Source organism: Bicyclus anynana, chromosome 13 (genome assembly GCF_947172395.1).
Source record: "Bicyclus anynana chromosome 13, ilBicAnyn1.1, whole genome shotgun sequence".
NCBI lineage: Eukaryota > Metazoa > Arthropoda > Insecta > Lepidoptera > Nymphalidae > Bicyclus > Bicyclus anynana.
In genome coordinates this window covers 2,878,937-2,898,746 of record NC_069095.1, presented here as the reverse complement: position 1 = coordinate 2,898,746, position 19,810 = coordinate 2,878,937, and the positions used below count along the sequence as shown (strand labels likewise).

General features: G+C 35.7%; 1 protein-coding gene across 1 annotated transcript; it reads left to right on the top strand.

Annotated features, from left to right (window-relative positions):
• The first annotated feature begins 2,462 nt into the window (after window positions 1–2,462).
• Window positions 2,463–4,163, top strand: LOC112050808 (piggyBac transposable element-derived protein 4). The gene has a single exon (XM_024089164.2). It carries the CDS (start codon window positions 2,463–2,465, stop codon window positions 4,161–4,163), a length of 1,701 nt encoding a protein of 566 aa, XP_023944932.2.
• The last annotated feature ends 15,647 nt before the right edge of the window (window positions 4,164–19,810 follow it).

Sequence of the window (19,810 nt, the reverse complement as noted above, 5' to 3'; positions counted from 1 at the left end):
AAGAAAAACGCTGTTGTTGCTTTCAGCAGGTTAACTTTGTATCTAAATAAAGAAAAGTTCATTTAAAATACACATCATCATCATCATTTACAGCTGATAGACGTCCACTGATGGATATAAGCCATTGAAGAGGCTTATATCCATCAGTGGACTTCCAAACAAAACAGTCTCGAGTTCCCAGCATCCAGCGGGTCTCTGCAACCCGCTTGATATCCTCCGTCAACCTCGTAAGGTGTCGACCAACACTGCGCTTTCCGATGAGAGGTCGCTATTCCACTATCTTGGGACCCCAACGTCCCAAGTCACTCTTTGTACTATGTACCCTGCCCATTGCCACTTCAGGTTTGCGATTCGCCAAACTATATCAGTAAGTTTGGTTCTTCTGCGGATCTCTCTATTTCTGATTCGATCACGCAGAGAAACTCCAAGTATACCTAGCTCCATCGCCCGTTGAGTGACTTTGAGCCTTTTTATGACCAAGTTTGCGACTTAGTCTCGGATCCGTAAGTCATCACTGTCAACACCCACTGTTCGAAAACTTTCGTCTTCAAAATACACATTAGTGAGAAAAATTGAATATTTTTTTGAAGATTGTAGATTAGCGTGATGTCATCTTCAACTGAGCATGGTTTTTCTCGGTGTATTATTCAAAATATAACCAACTACATGTATAATGTGGCTCCTATGAGGGTGGCATGTTCAATAATGAACAAACCCTCGATAAAAAAAAAGAAAAAAAAAACAACTACATGATTGGGCAGTAATTTTTATTATTTTCCAATCATCTAAAACGTTTATTTCAATAAAAAAACGTTATCGAAACGACAATTCGTAGAAATCATGTTAGAATTGCAACGAAAATGGAATATCACTACTATTATCACCATTTTAAATTATACATTTACACCTTGCAGGTTTGCAATCAAGCTTCAAATACATATTGCGGCAGTAAAGCTAACCGTTCTATAATAGAAGCCTCAAAAATGACATCACAAATTGCAGATACGAGTTTATTCAGATTTTGTATGCTATCAAGCCTAATGGAGGTTAAAACCAAATATTTGTGTTACCAAAGTTGACCTAAGCGTTGAACTATGTTTAGGCTTAGGTGAGTCACCTCTGTTGTTCCTAATTTTACCACATATTTATTCATCATCACTGAAATCCTATTTTAGCGGCTCAGTACAGGACCTGGTTTCTCCTCTTCTTTTCTTTTCTTTGGAGATGGAATTTGGAGCTTAGAGCTACCACGTGGGTCCATTGCCGGTTGGCGAGCTTAGGGTGTTCATCACTTTATGGGTTGAATTTTAAAAATTCTTCGAATTCGAATTCTCTGAAATTCTCGATTCACATTATATTTTTTATAATTCATGAACAAACTTTTAAAACTGTAACTATAAAAATTAAGAACTTTCCAAACAAACTTTCAACCCCTATTTCAGCCCCTTCTATTTATATTTTAGGGTCAAAAAGTACCTGTGTTTTGCTCCAAGATCCCATTTACCATTATAATAAAATTCATCTTGATCGGTTTACCCGTTTAGTCGTGAAAAGGTAACAGACAGACAGACTTACTTTCGCATTTATAATATTAGTATAGATTGATCAACGAAAGACAAAAATAAATAAGTAGTAATTGATTTTTTTTATTGACTTATTGTAACAGTTGTAGAATTTACCAACAATTGAAAGTATCATGATTATTTTACGTAGTGTCAGAACTCGTTTCAGCTAATAGACATGACTTAACAATTTAGAGGATACATAATTGTACAGTCGTGTTCAGGAAACTTTATTGGGAATACTGAATTTGAGTAATTCATGGGGCACAAAGCGTTCGCAATCCTTTGATATTGCTTCGACATTACTTAGACCTTGCGTCCATCACAAACTATAAAGATATTAACAGTAGGTAAAAGAGGAATTCAGAAATAATAATGATAATGATCCAATCAAAGTATTAATTAGCTAATTAACACGTTCATCGCCGACTATTATTTTACAAAATCATAAAAAAATGTCATTGGTTTTTATGATTATTTATAGGTTTATTTGTTCATATTTAAAGTTTTACAGTGATATTTGTTTATTTTGGCTTTATTTTAGGGTTTTTTTAATTGCCGGTCATTACGACCCGGCGCGGCCTAAACGGAATAATTATTACATTCAGGCCGTGCCGGTCACAATGCCGGTCAGCGTACTTACGTACGCGTAATTTTCGATCAATGAGACATAGACAAACGTTATAGACACGTCTACTACGCACGGGTACCGCGCGCCTAATGGATGCTAGCGCGGGAGTACACCGTGCGTGCGGTTGTTGTTCCCGCCTCCCTTCACCCCTTTCACCTCTCCCTATGACTCAAGCCAATCACGGATTGTTTTCGTTAGTTCGCACTTGTTTTGGTCATCAAATGCACACTAAGATTTTGTTTTGCAGAAAAAATAGTTTTATTGTTAAAATGGACACTTTTTTTGACTTTGAGTTTACACAAGAACAATTACATGTAATTGACAGTTTAGAGAGGTCACATTGCAGTACTGACCATGTCATAAGTGAGGGCGATGAAGTGATAAATATTCCACGTACCAGAAAACGTCGAGTTATTTTGTCGGACAGTGAAGAAGATGACTGTGATTTATCTCCAGCTTTATCCGGCCATACACCTGAATGTGAGTGGTACCAGCCACGTGGTAAGCAGCCTCGTTTAATTCCTTTTACCGAAATACCGGGACTGAAACCTTACTCACTTCGAAATCAACTAGCCAATGCTACACCTGTCGATTTCTATTCCCTCTTAGTCACTGACCAGTTATTTGAAAATATAGCACATCAGACGAATATATTTGCCCAACAAAGTATCGATAAAGGTGGCATTAAAAATAAGTCGAGACTACGGCTCTGGACGACAACCGACAAAGAAGAAATGAAACGATTTTTAGGCGTGATTATTTGGATGGGTATAGTGAAGTTACCAAAAATCGTAGACTATTGGTCTAATGATGAAATGTTGGGTCAATCGTTTGCAAAAAAGACTATGAGTCGCAACCGCTTCGAGGTTTTGCTTAGAATGCTCCACTTTTCCAACAACGAAGAAGTTCCAAAAAATGACCGGCTGGTTAAAATACGAAGATTGGTTGAAATATTGAACCAAACATTTTCAATTCATTATACTCCCGATGAATGTTTATGCGTCGATGAAAGTATGATACCATTTCGTGGGCGTATCATTTTCCGCCAATATAATAAGTCGAAAAGACATAAATATGGCATCAAGTTATTTAAATTGTGTACTACTCCTGGCTATACGACAAAGGTGCAGGTATATGGAGGAAAGACATTAGATTCACAGGATAATACTCCAACCAACGTTGTCTTGAATTTAGCACGTAACTACTTTGGAAAAGGTCATACCATGTTCGTAGATAATTGGTATACAAGCTTAGATCTAGCTGAGAAGTTAGTTCAACACGATACTCATTTAGTAGGGACCCTACGAAAAAACAGGAAGAACTTACCAAAGGACGTCATGACTGGAAATCTGAAACCGGGTGAGTTTATGGCAAAAGAAAACAAAAACGGAGTCACGGTTATGAAGTGGAAGGATAAGAGGGACGTGTGTTTGTTGTCAACCAAACATTCAATTGGTTTTACAAAAAAAAAGAACAAAAGAGGTGTTGAAACAATTAAACCGAAAATTGTGATTGATTATAATAAAGCCAAAGCAGCCGTTGACTTGTCTGACCAAATGAGTGCTTATTCGAGTCCATTGCGAAAGACGTTAAAGTGGTATAAGAAGCTCGGTATCGAATTATTACTCAATACTGCTGAAGTAAATGCAAGAGTACTATATGAAAGTACAACGAAGAAGAAGATATCTGTCGTCGATTTTAGGCGACTGTTGGCAAAGCAGTTGATTGAGGGTAGTCAAGAAAATACGGGATTGACCACACCACGACCCAGAAGACAAAAACACGAGCTTAAGAAAAAAGAAGGTGCAGCAGTATCAACAAGAAAATTTTGTCGTGATTGTTACAAATCAAATGTTGAGTTGCATGGAAGAAATGTGGCCAAGAACAAAACAAAGAAGGTTTCTTGGTTTTGCACCATTTGTCCCGGCAATCCCCATTTATGTCGTCAATGTTTTGACAAATGCCACTAAAATGTTTGATTATCCATTTAGAGTTGAATTAATCTTTAGTTTGAATGTTGTTCGTATGACGATTTGTAATTGTGGTTTGATAAAAAACGTTCCTAATATTTTTTGTTGTATTGTCTTTCTTTTTTCTTAAATTTTGATAAAAACATGCCTAAAATTAATAATATTCTGTTGTCTTTTCATTTTTATGCATAAATGCAACTTATAACAGAAATAAAAATATATGATTCGAAATCCTATGTTTTTTCATTAACTTTTTTCTCTAAGTCCTAAAAACAGGTATGCCATCAAAAAATCAAAAACCAAGTAGTTACAGGTGTTCACTGGGGCCGCGCCGGTCACATTGTATGGTTGAATACACAGCTTTTGCATTCTGCGGCGCGAACGGGCTTCGCAAAGGTAGGTCTGGCGTGCCGGTCATTTTGACCCCCCATGGCCCAAATGGCTAGATCAAGTGCCGGTCATTTTGACCCACCATGGCGATGAACGTGTTAAAAAGTGTGTGAAAACGTGGTACAAATACAAATTAGGTTATTATTAAATATTAGCTTATCTTGAATGTAAAAAAAAACATTCTCCTGTCCTCTCCAAAGCAATGATCATACCTACGCATTTTTAGGAGAGGTAAACTGTGGTACAAAAATTTAAACAACAAAATATAATATATCTATATTTTTCTTTTTTGTCTGAGTATAATTTGGATGTATTTTACTCAAACAAAGAGGACTACATTATTTGAATTCATCCAAACTACGATATCATCATCGTTATTAGCCTACTGCAAACGGCTTACTACAAGGCCCCCCTTCTTATAGGAGAGGGGTAAACAGATCTTAAACTCTACTCCAATGCACGTTGAATGGCTTAGGTTGATGTTGGTCGAATTTGTAATGATTTTTGCTGATGAGAATTGTTACTAAAAATTTCTTGAGGGCAAGATAGAGAAGTTAATCAATAGCTTGACCCGTAATCTAAATCCACATAGACTAATCACCACACAACACAAATTTCATTCCTCTGTCATGGTACTCTAAATTGACTATTGAGTTTTAATAAGGTAGGCCATCAACTGATAATAGTCACGGGCTATAATGGATACAGAAAATCGTATTCTTAGTCTTAGCGACAATCTTTATATAATTGGTAGTGACCCGGTTTATTTTTTAACATTAAGTCACCATCATTTATAAAATAATTCTTAGCCAAGTTGATGCCTGGTTGATAGTGAGGCAATACGTAACAATCTATACCCTTCCTCAGTTTAGTTCAAAAGATCATAGAACATCGTACTACATTTTCGCTCTCTGAGGGCGGTTAGCTTTACGTTGTTCGTATATTATTATTGCCTTAGCATATACACACTCTTGACTTAGAATATATACGTAGGTACACATATTACTTATATTCATATGTATGTGAATATAAAATGAAGAGTTCCTATTGTGATTTTTCTAAGACGCTGGGGAATTTCGTCTCTGCAAATATGTATTACTTTCCTTTACGAATTACTTGCTATGTTTGTTTCTAGAAAGGTTTTTCTGAGGCTTCATTTTTTTCATTTTTTAATACTTACTTTATATGTACCAATAGAAAATAGCACGCTTTGAAACAAAAATTTAAGAGAAGCTTAAAATCAATGTAAAAAATATACATCAATTTTTATTTGTAGCGAAAATAAAAAACCACAAACAAATTATTAAATATGTTTTACGTTGTTTAGCCCTCAATGCACGAGAACCTTTATAGAAAAATATACTAACACAAAAAAGCAGACCATTTTTTTTATAAAGATAGATCTTTAAGATTTTTTAAAGTTTACTCATCTGTTACATTTATATCAACCCATTGAGCCCTACACTACAGTAGTATATTTACTAAACCCATTGTCCCATATCATTTTGTACGCTTCTGCACAGCCCCAAGGCTTAAGCAACAATGCATATCAAAGCAAAGGGGGATTGACGAAACAAAGTTACTCGCTAATCCCAATAAGGAGTTGTCTCTTACCGTGTCGGCACGATTTGAGCCCGGAGCCGCATTAAAACTGGCCTGGGGCAGTCGCCTGATAGCGGCTGGTCGCTTGTTCAACGTTGTCTCTAAAATCTATCACCCATATCAACGCTTTTCTCTAATATTGCAAGCCTCTGCGTATCTAAGCAAATCTTACTCTACAATAAGCGAAGCGTTGCGGTGGGCTCTACTCTCACTTCATACAAAACGACTTATTTTTCGAATTTAAAATTTCTCGATTTATCGTATATTGCACTTGTAATAAGTCTTTCGGTCGAAGACCACGATTTTAAAGTCTTTTAATTTGTTCAAATAACAAATAATGGCATTAAAAATATCACCAGTGCTAAAAATATCGTTTTTTTCTTTTTATATATTAATATTTTAATATATATTAAAAGAAAAACGATATTAAAATATTAAGATATACACATAAATATTAAAATATTAATATTTATTAGAAAAAAAAACGATTTTTTTAGCACTGATGATATTTTAATGCCATTCTTTGTTATTTGAACAAATTAAAAGACTGTTTAAAAACGTGGTCTTCGACCGAAGGACTTCACTAATCGAGTCTCAATTTTTTCTTAAAATAAAATATTATTTGAAATAGAATTATATTTAATATCACGTTATAATTTCATATGGTTTGATTGACACTAAACAAACGCGAGGCGTGCACTTTTGGGTTTTCCAAACTATTTTATATTTTAATTTAGATCAAAGAATACTTGACAGCTTTTAAATATTAAGATAACGAATGGTTTAATTAAATAGAGTTTATTAAAACACAACTACTGTATTACAATAGTAGATTGTTATACATATTTATTATATAAAATATATACGGGGTATTTTTACAGTATTCAATGTTAAAATTGTTTTTGCAAACGCATTTCGCAACTCAATAAAATCAAATAAAAAAATACGCATTCCACGGACAAGAACGCTGCATTTTGTACTAATTTCAAATTTTTATTAAACGATCTTATTATGTACTCGTACCCACATATAAAAATTCTATTTACCTCCTTTTTTATAGAGGTCATTATTCTGTATGATTAAATTATTTACGAATTAAACCTTTTTCGTTTTATAGTAGGCTAGTACGCGTAACAGACAAAAATTAAAAGAACAAAATTACTTTAGCTCCTAGAGGCTGAAATGCTTTCAATCAATCAATCAATCAATTTATTTCTTTGCAGATACATGCATTATTTATACAGGTGGTCGGTAGATGTAGATGGTAAATGTATCTTGCCAATTAGGCATGCAAATTATTTATTAAGTATTTAATGATTCAAATGACAATTTCACCATTTAAAATTTACATCTTTACAATTAAAATATGTATGAAAATAACAATAATATTAACTTAAATACTCATTTACACTGTAGAATGCCTGTTGAGTTAGTTATTTATATAAATTATTTTTAAAGCAATTTATATTCTTTTCTTTCCTAATTTCTTCTTTCTTTAACTTATTATAAATTCTTACTGCCGCAATGAATAAACTTGTTTAGCCCCGCCGTGGAGTGTTAATATGATAGTGTTTTTGAGCAAGAGTAGTGAAAAATAAAAATCACAATCGCAGATACACAGGGGCTTACACAGTAGTGTGTAAGCCCCTGTGTATCTGCAAATAACGTTGAAGTATTCCATTATATTGGATCCTGGCCTAGGGCGCGGTGCGGCCATGGCTAATAACCAAGACAATATTCGATAGACGGATGCCAGTGTTTGTTTTGGCCTGTAACGGTATTAGAGCCTTTTTGGCATAGCTTTGTGTAAAGCGGCTTGCACGCTGTCGAAATAGCCTCGAAATTTGAGGGGTTGTTGACTGAAATGTTGTGTCCTGAATTTATATTCAGTATTATTTTGTTGCCTTATTATAAGTTATTAACAGTAGGTCCTTTGTCGCATACATATTTTATAATAGAGATCTCTTACAATTTGATGCATTGCTGTTTTTGGCAGGCGTCCTCAGTGTGCCTAGTGGGAGTTTTCAATGTTTTCATACTTTTACTATCGCGTAACGTAAACGCGAATTTATATGGAATTAAAACAGTTGTGCAGTAGTGCCAATAAATGGTGTTGTTTCAATTCCTTAGAAATTTGCGTTTACGATAACGCGATAGTAACATTATCAAACTGCCACTAGACCCTGTGATCCGCATCGGACGACTTTATAAAACTAACCCAGGATTTGAATCCATGACCTAAAGATCCGAAGTCATCGGCTAACCATTCGACAAACGAGGCAGTCGAGCTGTAGAGACGGTCAACCTCATTTAAGCATAATATTATGTAACTTACGGTCAACGACACACAGACAACGAATACAAAGGACAAATTATGACAGTCACTAATAAGATACAAGTTGCCGACAGGATACAACTAAAACATGGGCCATTGCCGCGCGATTGTGAGGAACCAATTGGAATGGATAAAGTATAAACTCAAAATAGGTACCTAATAGCACACCTAGAACAAAATCTACTTAAAAAAATAATTTCGTGTAAAACAAAAATCTGAATGTGTGGCAAACTTACAACAAAATATTTTAATAAAAATTATTTCGAATTGGGTTTCTTTATTAACGTTTATTTATAATTTTTGTTTTCTATCATTAAATTTTGTTTTCTTTCATAATGGTTTTACACTGCTTTCTCTATTTACTTTTAAATTAGGTTTATAAGCTTCTTCTTAGTTTCTATGTTTTGTCCTTCCCTTAATGGGGACCTTAATGGGGACCTGGTAGAATATCAGCGTTGTAGGTACTGACGTACCCGCAACTTTCTAGCTGAGTTGGATCCATTTTATAGCACAACACATTTAATTATATAAATAATAGTTATAAGTATCAAGACGTATTAGTTCTAAGTCTTCAATGTGTTGTGTTAACAAATAAAGTATTTTCTATTATATTCTATTCTAAAATCTATTTTGTAAAATTCTTGTTGTTAAGTTATTTATTGTTAACATGTAATCAACAAACAATTGGACTTTGTCACATTTAACTTTATTAATTCTAGAGTCTTGGATTATGCAAATAATGAAATAGACAAAAAAAACAAACAGCATTTACAGGTAATTATTTAGATAGATAGCCTAAAATTTCAATGACTTCCGGTTATAATACATATCAATATTAGCGACATAGTATCTAGTATATCTATACTAATATTATAAAGCTGAAGAGTTTGTTTGTTTGTTTGATTGAACGCGCTAATCTCAGGAACTACTGGTCCGATTTGAAAAATTCTTTCTGTGTTAGATAGCCCATTTATCGAGGAAGGCTATAGGCTATATATTATCCCCGTATTCTTACGGGAATGTGAACCACGCGGGGGAAACCGCGCGGCGTCTGATAGTATAGATAGATAATAAAATTGTCTTATCACCTTCACCAAAGTACGTTTTCCCATGATCCAATATTTAATCAAAATGCATTTCAAATAGTTTACCGATTTAAGTATAATAATTATATTATCAATGCGGTACGATTTGAATTATGAACCCGATCTCGATTGCCGAATCACAATCGCACATAACGAACTTGTATTACAAATATTGTGTATAGTACCACGAACCAGTTAATGTAACTTTGTAATAAGGGCTGGTTAGACTACATCACAACTGTATAGTACGCTCTTTGTTCCACGGTCGTTGCATAATTTTGTTACGCTTTCCGTTGAAATCTCCTTTGATACATTTTAAACGGGTGTTCGTATAATGTAAACCCGCATTGCACCTAACCTAAAGTGACAAAATAAAACAGTAATCAATTAACGATTTCAAAAATGTGAAATGGTTCGGTATCTATGTATACCATCAACCTTAGATATATAATGTTTCTTAATGTAAACCAATATAATTGATAGATATTACGATTGGTCTTTGGACAGACCAACCTTGCGTGTGTTGTAGTTAATTGAAACAACACGGACTTTACAACACTGTTGTGTATATTATAATGGCATAAATATTTACAATACCTACTTAAGATCTTATATACCTACTTAACTCTACTATACTACTTAACTCTATACAAATTGATTATGATAACAGATTGATTTGCGTCACATTGGAATGTGCTTACAACATTACAAACGGACGTGCAATTTTCTAGGACATGTAAAAATGATATATATAAACACTTATTCTATACATGTAATATTACCTCGGTTTACTTATGATTTATGTTTATTATTTACACCTTATGTCTCTTTGGACCGTGGCCACAACAGATATAGATAGATTTAACTGAGTTTTGGCCTAGATGACATGGTGACGTGGCGACGCATCTCAAATAAACTGCTTGTAGATGCTGGTAAGCTAAACGTATTTTAAGATGCTTGAAAACAGATTATACTCGTTAAAATAAAACCGTGAACATTCGCTAAATTCAAACACCACTGAGAACCGGCAAAGAGGCCAAAGTAGATTTATAAATATGATCTGTGTTAAATATAAATATCTACTTAACTATAAAAGTAAAAAAATACATTAAAAATTAAAACAATAATTAATACTATAAAACTCAAGTGAAAGTAACATTTTAGGAAAAACTAATTAAGCAGACACTAACTTGATTTGCATAAAATATAAACCTCGTTAACAATTCTAGGAACTACAGACACTTGAATATGCTTCGGTTTTACGGGCGCAGGTCAAAGCTTATTTCGAAGTACTATTTTATTATAAGCGACGGTTTTCTATTTCTATTTCACCAGCCCAATCATCTGCGTGTTCCGTCAAGTATTTACTACAAAAACATAATATGAATTGAATCATTATAATCATAATATCAGCCGATGGACGTCCACTGCAGGACATAGGCCTTTTGTAGAGACTTCCAAAAATCACGATACTGAGCCACCTGCATCCAGCGAATTCCTGCGACTCGCTTGAGGTCGTCAGTCCACCTGGTGGGGGGTCGACCAACACTGCGTTTACTAGTGCGGGGTCGCCATTCCAGCACTTTGGGACCCCAACATCCATCGGCTCTTCGAACTATGTGCCCCGCCAATTGCCACTTCAGCTTCGCAACTCGTTGAGCTATGTGACTTTGGTTCTTCTGCGGATCTCCTCGTTTCTGATTCGATCTCGCAGAGATACTCCTAACATAGCTTGTTCAATCGCCCGCTGTGTGACTTTGAGCCTTCTTATGAGGCCCATAGTTAGCGACCAATTGAATAATCAGTAGAAAAAACAAATCGAAACAAAAAGTTACAAATATTTTGCATATGCAAGTAACACTTGAGATTTTGTATTGAAGCACGTGTTTAAGGAGCATATTCACACATGCTAACGAAAACACGCTTCTGCCAAGTTCGCGCAGCCACTTAACTGCTTACATGAATAATTTATAGCTTCCTTCGCAAGTATGGTCAGTGTCAATAGCAACACTTCTCAAGTGGCTCTTCCGTAAACTACTGTTTTGAAACCTATTTTCAAGGAAGTTGATATATACCCACTTTACAGATAAACTGTTCCTGACTACGAGCCGGTGATGACTAGATCTTCCTTGTTTTACAGAAGTTTGTCAGCTTATGCTTCTACTAAAGGTAACTACGGGAGTCAATTTTGGAGTTGATTGATTGAACTATCCAAGTATATAACGTAGTTATGTGAAATTTTGACGAGAAACCAGGTCCTCTGTCGCCAGATTCTTAGCTTTTTGATTTAACAAAAGAAGGCAAGTCTTGTATTTCTGTTTACTGAAACATGTTCATAATCTGCTTTTCATTTGTGTATAGTAAAATAAAATCATAATACTCATATTAATTAATTATGAAACACGACTAAAACTCACGTGATATTAGGTCGGAGTATGCCCGACTAGTTTCGAACCCATACGGAGCCCTTAATTATGAGCTGGTTCTTTCAACGCGGCACGATCCAAACAATGAATGAACGAAACAAACAAAGCACTGCAGTTTAGATTGGATGAATCACACTCACGATAGTTTAAATTCTAAAATCATAATACTCATATTTTGGCACACATAAACGTATCGTAAACTGATCGGTGACCTTCAGTTGGTAATGGAGATAAAAAAGAAATCATATGAATTCGATAATCCGTTGTTGATTGATCATATTTTTAAAATACTTAATAAAAAAACTTAAATAAAATATAGTATTATCTATCATTCAGTTATATGTTACTGTTTGCCAGAACGGCCCAGGTATTAAAATACCAGAATTATATATAATAATAATTACCATTCGCGTTTTATCCATTACCTAATTACGGGACACCCTGTATATGTATATGCTATCTATAATTAGCAGATGCCCCGATGTATCATCCGCGTAGTCCCGATACCATGGCAATACGGGCATAAAATATAACCAATGTTAAGGTACCTTAGTTTGTACCTTACTACTAGTAAAAGAATTTCCAAAATCGGTTCAATAGCTCCGGAAATTACCCTCTACCACCTCACAAGCTACCTTCATATAATAAAACTATAGATAAAGACATGTATCATCTAAACTATATCTGTATGCAAGCATTAATCTCAATGTGAATACCCGAGAAACTATGAGCGCAGATAATCTCTCATCGCATCTCCTCAGACATTCACAGACACTTATACTAAACATATTGAAACATTAAGACGCCCCCCGGGAGTGGAACAGGAAGCATCGCAAACACCGATTCCGGGAACATTATTGTGTAATAATTACTTATAGCGCACTCCACTGTTGTGTGTTCCGTTTTTGGCTCGACAAAGGTAGAGATGGCTTCTGTTTTATACACACATTTGTTGTTCTATCCCAACTTGATGTTATAAATGCAAATTTTGTGCTATTTAGTTACGCCTTCACGGCTGAACCACTAAACTGATATTGATAATTATTTATATTATATTATAAAGCTATACCTATTATCAGCGAGTAATATAAGATTTATTTTATTTCCGTATTCCTAATAATAATTGTATAAAACATATTTTGTAAGTAAGTAAAAACCAATGCATAAATAATATACTTTTAATATTTTTTTTATTTTCAATTCGATTGAGTGGATCTTGCTTCTTATGGTTTTTATTATTTTTTGTAAGCATAATAGGATCGCAGAAACGTTAACAGGAAATTTGGGGTAGCGCAAAAGCCCTAGGGCTAGAAAAACTGGTAGGATGAAACGTTTCCCTAATGGATTAATTTCCTGTGACGCTCGAACTTCGGCTTGGTAATTTATTTTGTTATTCAAAACTCTAATGTGCAATAATAAGTTTGTTTGTTGGTTTCAGAAGTTTAGTACAGAAAATAAACATATCAGTTTATCATGTCATGTCCATGCATTTTAGTGGCATTTTAGTCATCATAATCAGCATTTTTGCGCTTGGACGCCTACAGTTGGACATAGGCCATGATCACGAGTCACTTGCATCCAGCGGCTCCCTGTGATCGTCTTGATGTCATCGTTTCTCCAAATAGGGGTTGTACAACACTGCGCTTTCCCTTCGCTACTCAGTGAGTAATTGCGAATCTCCTCTTATCTGATTAGATCACGCAGACCGTAGCTCTAGTATCATTATTTCGTCTCGTATAATTATAAATTTTATTTTTTTAGTCATAGCCAGAAGCTTCTTCCACAGTTAACATACCACACAATCTGTTGATAGACATGCAAGTATTTCTGTAGCCGTTTTAAGATGCCCATAATTCTATGCGAGTGCATCCCGAGGAACAATCAGCTAACACGCTGTTATGCATTCGCGGCGCACTCGGTAAGTGCTCCTTAGGTAAATACGCTTAAACGCAGTTTAAGCTTAACCGTCTATTAAACATAATCATCAATTTGCTTGGTATTGTATTAACTAACTCGTTTTTTACTACAATCTATTTATATAATACTGCTTGGTTCAGTAGAAATATTTCAGAACTAGATTTGAAAATAAAATTGTTATCATCTCGATTTTATAGTTTCGTAGTAAAGTGTAAACAAAGAATCCTTATATAGTTTTGGTTTGTTTCTCTGACTATAATAGAGCCTAATGACTCTTAGTAGTACCACGTAGTACAAAACTGTAATTTATTAGCATGGTGTAAAATAAAGTATAATATTTTATTACGTTTCAACTATATTATTTGTAGATGCTGCTGGTTGGAATGCGGTGGTTTGTGAAACGCTCCCGTGGCCCAGGCGATTAGTTCAAATATCGCGGGACTTTAGTATGAAGGTCTCAGAATTAACTTTCTTGCCTCACCATAGTGAGAAGGTATCCATGGGCATACCTTCTCACTCCATCCATACAATCGAATAACAGAATCTTAAGCTTGAATCTTAAGCTCTTTGATTTGACCCATACGTAAGTAGTAAACGCATATTTTTATTTCTCTATCTTCTTGTGTAGAGTATTGTTGGGTATATCTTAAAAAACATAGCAATTTATTATTAACAAATAATAATTAACTGTTGTATCAAGAGTCGGATACAGAAGGCAGTGATTCTTGAGACGGCGCGTATTGTGAGGAGGTTCCTCACTCTGGAGCCCTGACCACCGGTTGCTTGGGCACTCAAATGTCCCGCAGCGGGAGGGCTAATATTTTGTATTTTATTTTTTACATTGTTAAAAATTAAAAAAAGGACTAATCTATCTATACTATAATAAAAGAGTAGAAATCGAGTGTCTGTACTTTGCCCAAATTTAACTAAAATCAAGTTAGGGCGATTAGAAATGAGCAATAGAATACAAAAATATTTTTTTTAATTTTCTTGTATGTCTGTCTGTCTGTCCTTCTGTCTGTATGTTCGCGCTATTCTCTGGCTCTACTGAACGGATTTTGATGCGGTTTTCACAAATATATTAAGCAAAGTTCAGGGAAAGGGCTACTTATTAGATTGACCTAAAAGGAGTTCTTTCATTTTGGGCCTTTATGAAAGTGCCGGCCAACAAACAAAAATAGCACGAATTTGGCGCAATAGCTAATCTATACTTCTGTCAAATTCTGTACATAGATGATATTTTAAAATTTTTTATTAGAGGGCATTATACAATCGATACAAAATATTTATTTCGATTTCTTGTCTGTCTGTCTGTCCGTATTTTTTGTTGATCGGGCATCACGCTGAAACTACTGAATGAATTCAAATGAAACTTAGCACGGTATGAGAATACGGAGCAGGATAAAGTATACTTTTTATAACGAAAGTAAAATGTGAACGCGGTGAAATAGGGGTTAAAAGTTTGTATGAAAAGTCCTCTTTTTTTCCTGGTCGCGCGCACTTTATTATAGACCGGCCTTCGGCCGGGAGCTTATGATATGGCCTCCGACCGTGGTTACGGCTGGGTATTTTACCCAAGCACAAAAAACGGAACGCGTGGCCTTCGGCCGCGCACTTTATTGTACACCGCCCTTCGGCCGGGGGTTTGTGATATGGCCTCTGATTGTGGCTACGGCTGGGCATTTTACCGAAGCACAAAAAACGGAAGGCGCGGCCTCCGGCCGCGCACTTTATTGTACACCGGTCTTCGGCCGGGGGTTTGTGATATGGCCTCTGATTGTGGCTACGGCTGGGCATTTTACCGAAGCACAAAAAACGGAAGGCGCGGCCTCCGGCCGCGCACTTTATTGTACACCGGTCTTCGGCCGGGAGTTTGTGATGTGGCCTCTGATCGTGGCTACGGCTGGGCATTTTACCGATGCACAAAAAACGGAACGCGCGGCCTTCGGCAGCGCACTATATTGTACACCGGCCTTCGGCCGGGGGTTTGTGTTGTGGCCTCTGATTGTGACTACGGCTGGGTATTTTACCCAAGCACAAAAAACGGAACGCGTGGCCTTCGGCCGCGCACTTTACTGTGCACCGGCCTTCGGCCGGGGGTTTGTGATGTGGCCTCTGATCGTGGCTACGGCTGGGCATTTTACCGATGCACAAAAAACGGAACGCGCGACCTTCGGTCGGGGGTTTGTAATATGGCCTCTGATCGTGGCTACGGCTGGGCATTTTACCGATGCACAAAAATCTTCGGCCGGGGGCTTATGATGGGACTACCGACCGTGGCTATGGCTGGGCATTTTACCCAAGCAAAAAAAACGCGCACTTTATTGTATAGGGGTTATGATTTTGTATTTTTCATATATAAAAAATCGAAAATGTAAATAGAAGGGGCGAAGGGTTCGAAAATGTACATCGAATTTCACGCGGACGAAGTCGCGGGCATCTGCTAGTAAATAAATAAGAGAGAAAAAAATTGTTGTAATATTATTATCTATTGTACACATAGCACGTTCCCCAGACATTAAAACCCTAAAATATACCACTCAGAGCAGTCCATACCCCTTATAAACTGTGCCACGAACCGGTTTTATACCATCAATAGACTCGAGATCTAAAATGTCACACCTCGCTGCTAATTTCACTGGTTACAATCCTGACCCTTGAACGATGAATGAATCTAAAGGGGACAGGGAATAAAATGTTAAAATAGGAGTGTGTCCCATAAATGTTGTATTCAATGTATTGTCATAAAAAGCTTTTTAAAGAAAAGGGATTATTTTTTGTATTAATCCTTACTAAATATAATAAGAATAGAATATAAATTTAATCATTTTATAGTTAAATTATTTCATTTAGTCAAATAAATTTTTGGGAATTCTTAAAATTAAAAATTTCACAACGTCCACAAAAGAAATACGTAAGTATATTTGTTTTAACATGGTTGTTATTAACGATAACCATGTTAAAACAAATTTACCTACAGATAATACTTATAAAAAGCCATGATAGCCCAGTGGATATGACCTCTGCCTCCAATTCCGGAGGGCATAGGTTCGAATCCGGTCCAGTGCATGCACCTCCAACTTTTCAGTTGTGTGCATTTTAAGAAATTAAATATTACGTGTCTCAATCGGTGAAGGAAAACATCTTGAGGAAACCTGCACACCAGAGAATTTTCTTAATTCTCTGCGTGTGTGAAGTCTGCCGATCCACATCGCCAGTGTGGTGGAATAATGGCCTAACCCCTCTCATTCTGAGAGGAGACTCGAGTTCAGCAGTGAGCCGAATATGGTTTGATAATGATGATGATGAATACTTAAAATAAAAATTTTGATCACGCAAAGCTTGAGTGGGTTTTTACCGATATGATTCTGGCTTAATCAATTAGCATCACTGTCATAGAAATAATGTATGAAGTTAATAAAAATAGCTTATGGGAGCTAAAGGCCAGAATACACCAGATGTTTGTACAAGTTCGAATGCTCTTCATCGTATGTCACTGCAAAAAACATAAGGGTGTCAGACCACCAACGGCTCCCACTAACCGACGAATCCTCTGTAATCCTCGGCCTCGTATATTATGATTGTCGGACTTAAGTTTAACGTATCACTAATACTCGACATGTGGCGAGGGTGTGATGTCGTGAAACTTTGTGATACCATTAGTTGGAGCTTGGGCACGGTTAGCTTTTTATATCGCCCTATATTTTTATGTTCAGTCAATGTACTGTACAATGTAATATTAGTTTTATATTTTCCATCGTCGCAAAGTTGCTTATTTATCGGTTTATACCGGACATTCTCTAGAATGTCCTCGTGAAGTCGATAATCTAGTTTTTCGTACTCATCGTTTTTTAAAATAGGAAATTCTGTAAATGTGAACAACTCTTTTTTTTTTGAAAAATCTTTTTTTTTTTGATCCAAACTGCTAAGATGTATAGTATGCGCATTATCATCTGAGTCGTCCGGTCATAAAAGTCAAAAAAGATAGGAATGTGCAGCGCGCCTACCTGCGCACCCTAATTATCGATAAACGGCTACCTGCGCACGTGCTAATGATGAGTCAATAATGATTTGGACGATTCTGATTGGTCGGTTTCTAATGTAATTGCAACATTATTTTTTTTGCTATAAATGTGTTTACTGCAATTAAATAAATACATTCATGTGTTACTCGTTGCGCACTATGGATACTAATATATAATAAATTTGGCAGAAGACGAAGATTCTGATGATGAAGACTCAGATGAAGATTAATTTTATTTAGTTAATAATTATATAATATGAAATATGTATTATATTAAATCAAATATTGTTAATTTTTTTAATTTTGTGAACAAGATACGATAATAAACTTTACTTATCGATAATATGTCTTTCATTGTTACACCCTTCACTAGACGGCTCCATAAGACCCATAAGTGCAAGCGAGATAGATATAGAGAAATGATTTATGGCCCTAAGACTCAGTTGTTAATGCTATTAGTATAGTTGTGTAAATAGTCCCCAAGTCACGAGGTTAAGTATCCAGCGTATTTCAAAGTGAATTTGCTATTCTTTTATAAGTAAATATTACAAGTAAATATTGTTTTATAAATACCCTTTAAACGTTCCTCCTTCCTAGATTAGGTTCCACTTTGTTATGTTCGTCAAATCAAATCAAATCAAATCAAAAATCATTTATTTCAAGTAGGCTCAGTTTACAAGCACTTTTGACACGTCAGTTGACTATTTGTAAAGATTCTACCACCGGTTCGGAAGGCAGGTTCTGCTGAGAAGATACCGGCAAGAAACTCAACAGTTGCTCTTTTGAAAAAGTCATACAGTATTATAATTTACAATTGATAACAATTACAATTTCTTATAGTTTTATTTCCTGTGTGAAGGTGGAAGCTGATCCAATGGCCTCCAAGCGCTTTTATCTTTAAGGAACTCATCAATGTTGTAGTAACCTCGACTAAGTAAATGTTTTTTAACACATTGCTTAAAGCTATGCATTGGCAGGTCCATCACAGTCTTGGGGATCTTGTTATAGAAGAGTACACCCAAACCTACAAAAGATTTTTTTACTCTTTGGAGACGATATGCAGAAATAACTAACTTATGCCCGTGTCTAGTAAGACGTGGGTTTAAATCTCCTTTTCGTTTGTACAAATTAATATTTTGTCTTACATAGACTATACTGTTATATATATATTGACAGGCTACTGTTAGTATACCTATTTCTTTAAACTTTTGACGAAGAGACTCGCGTGATTTTAATTGATATATTGCTCGAATTGCTCTTTTTTGAAGTACAAATATAGATTGTATATCGGCAGCCTTGCCCCACAATAAAATACCGTAAGACATTACGCTGTGAAAGTACGCAAAATAAACTAGCCTAGCTGTATCAATATCAGTGAACTGTCTTATTTTTCTCACTGCAAATGCCGCTGAGCTGAGTTTACCAGACAGTTTTTCTATATGAGCACCCCACTGAAGTTTACAATCCAAGGTCACTCCCAGGAAAACTGTGGAACTCTCCATTTCCAGTGTTTCACCATCGATCATTATAGACTTTTCTAATTTTATTACATTTGGCAATGAAAACTCAATACATTTAGTTTTCTTGGCATTTAAAAGTAGATTATTTGCAGTGAACCAATGCGACACATGCGACATGGCACGGTTTACGTCGTCAGAGTTATCTTTATTTCTGTCCGTCTTAAAAATTAAGGATGTGTCATCAGCAAACAGTACAATCTCACATATGCCACTGACATGGAATGGTAAATCGTTTATGTACACTAAGAATAGAAAAGGACCCAGAATTGAACCCTGTGGGACGCCCATTTTGGTAGTGGAACCGTGCGACTTTATATCATTTATGCATACCTTTTGTGTTCTATCACT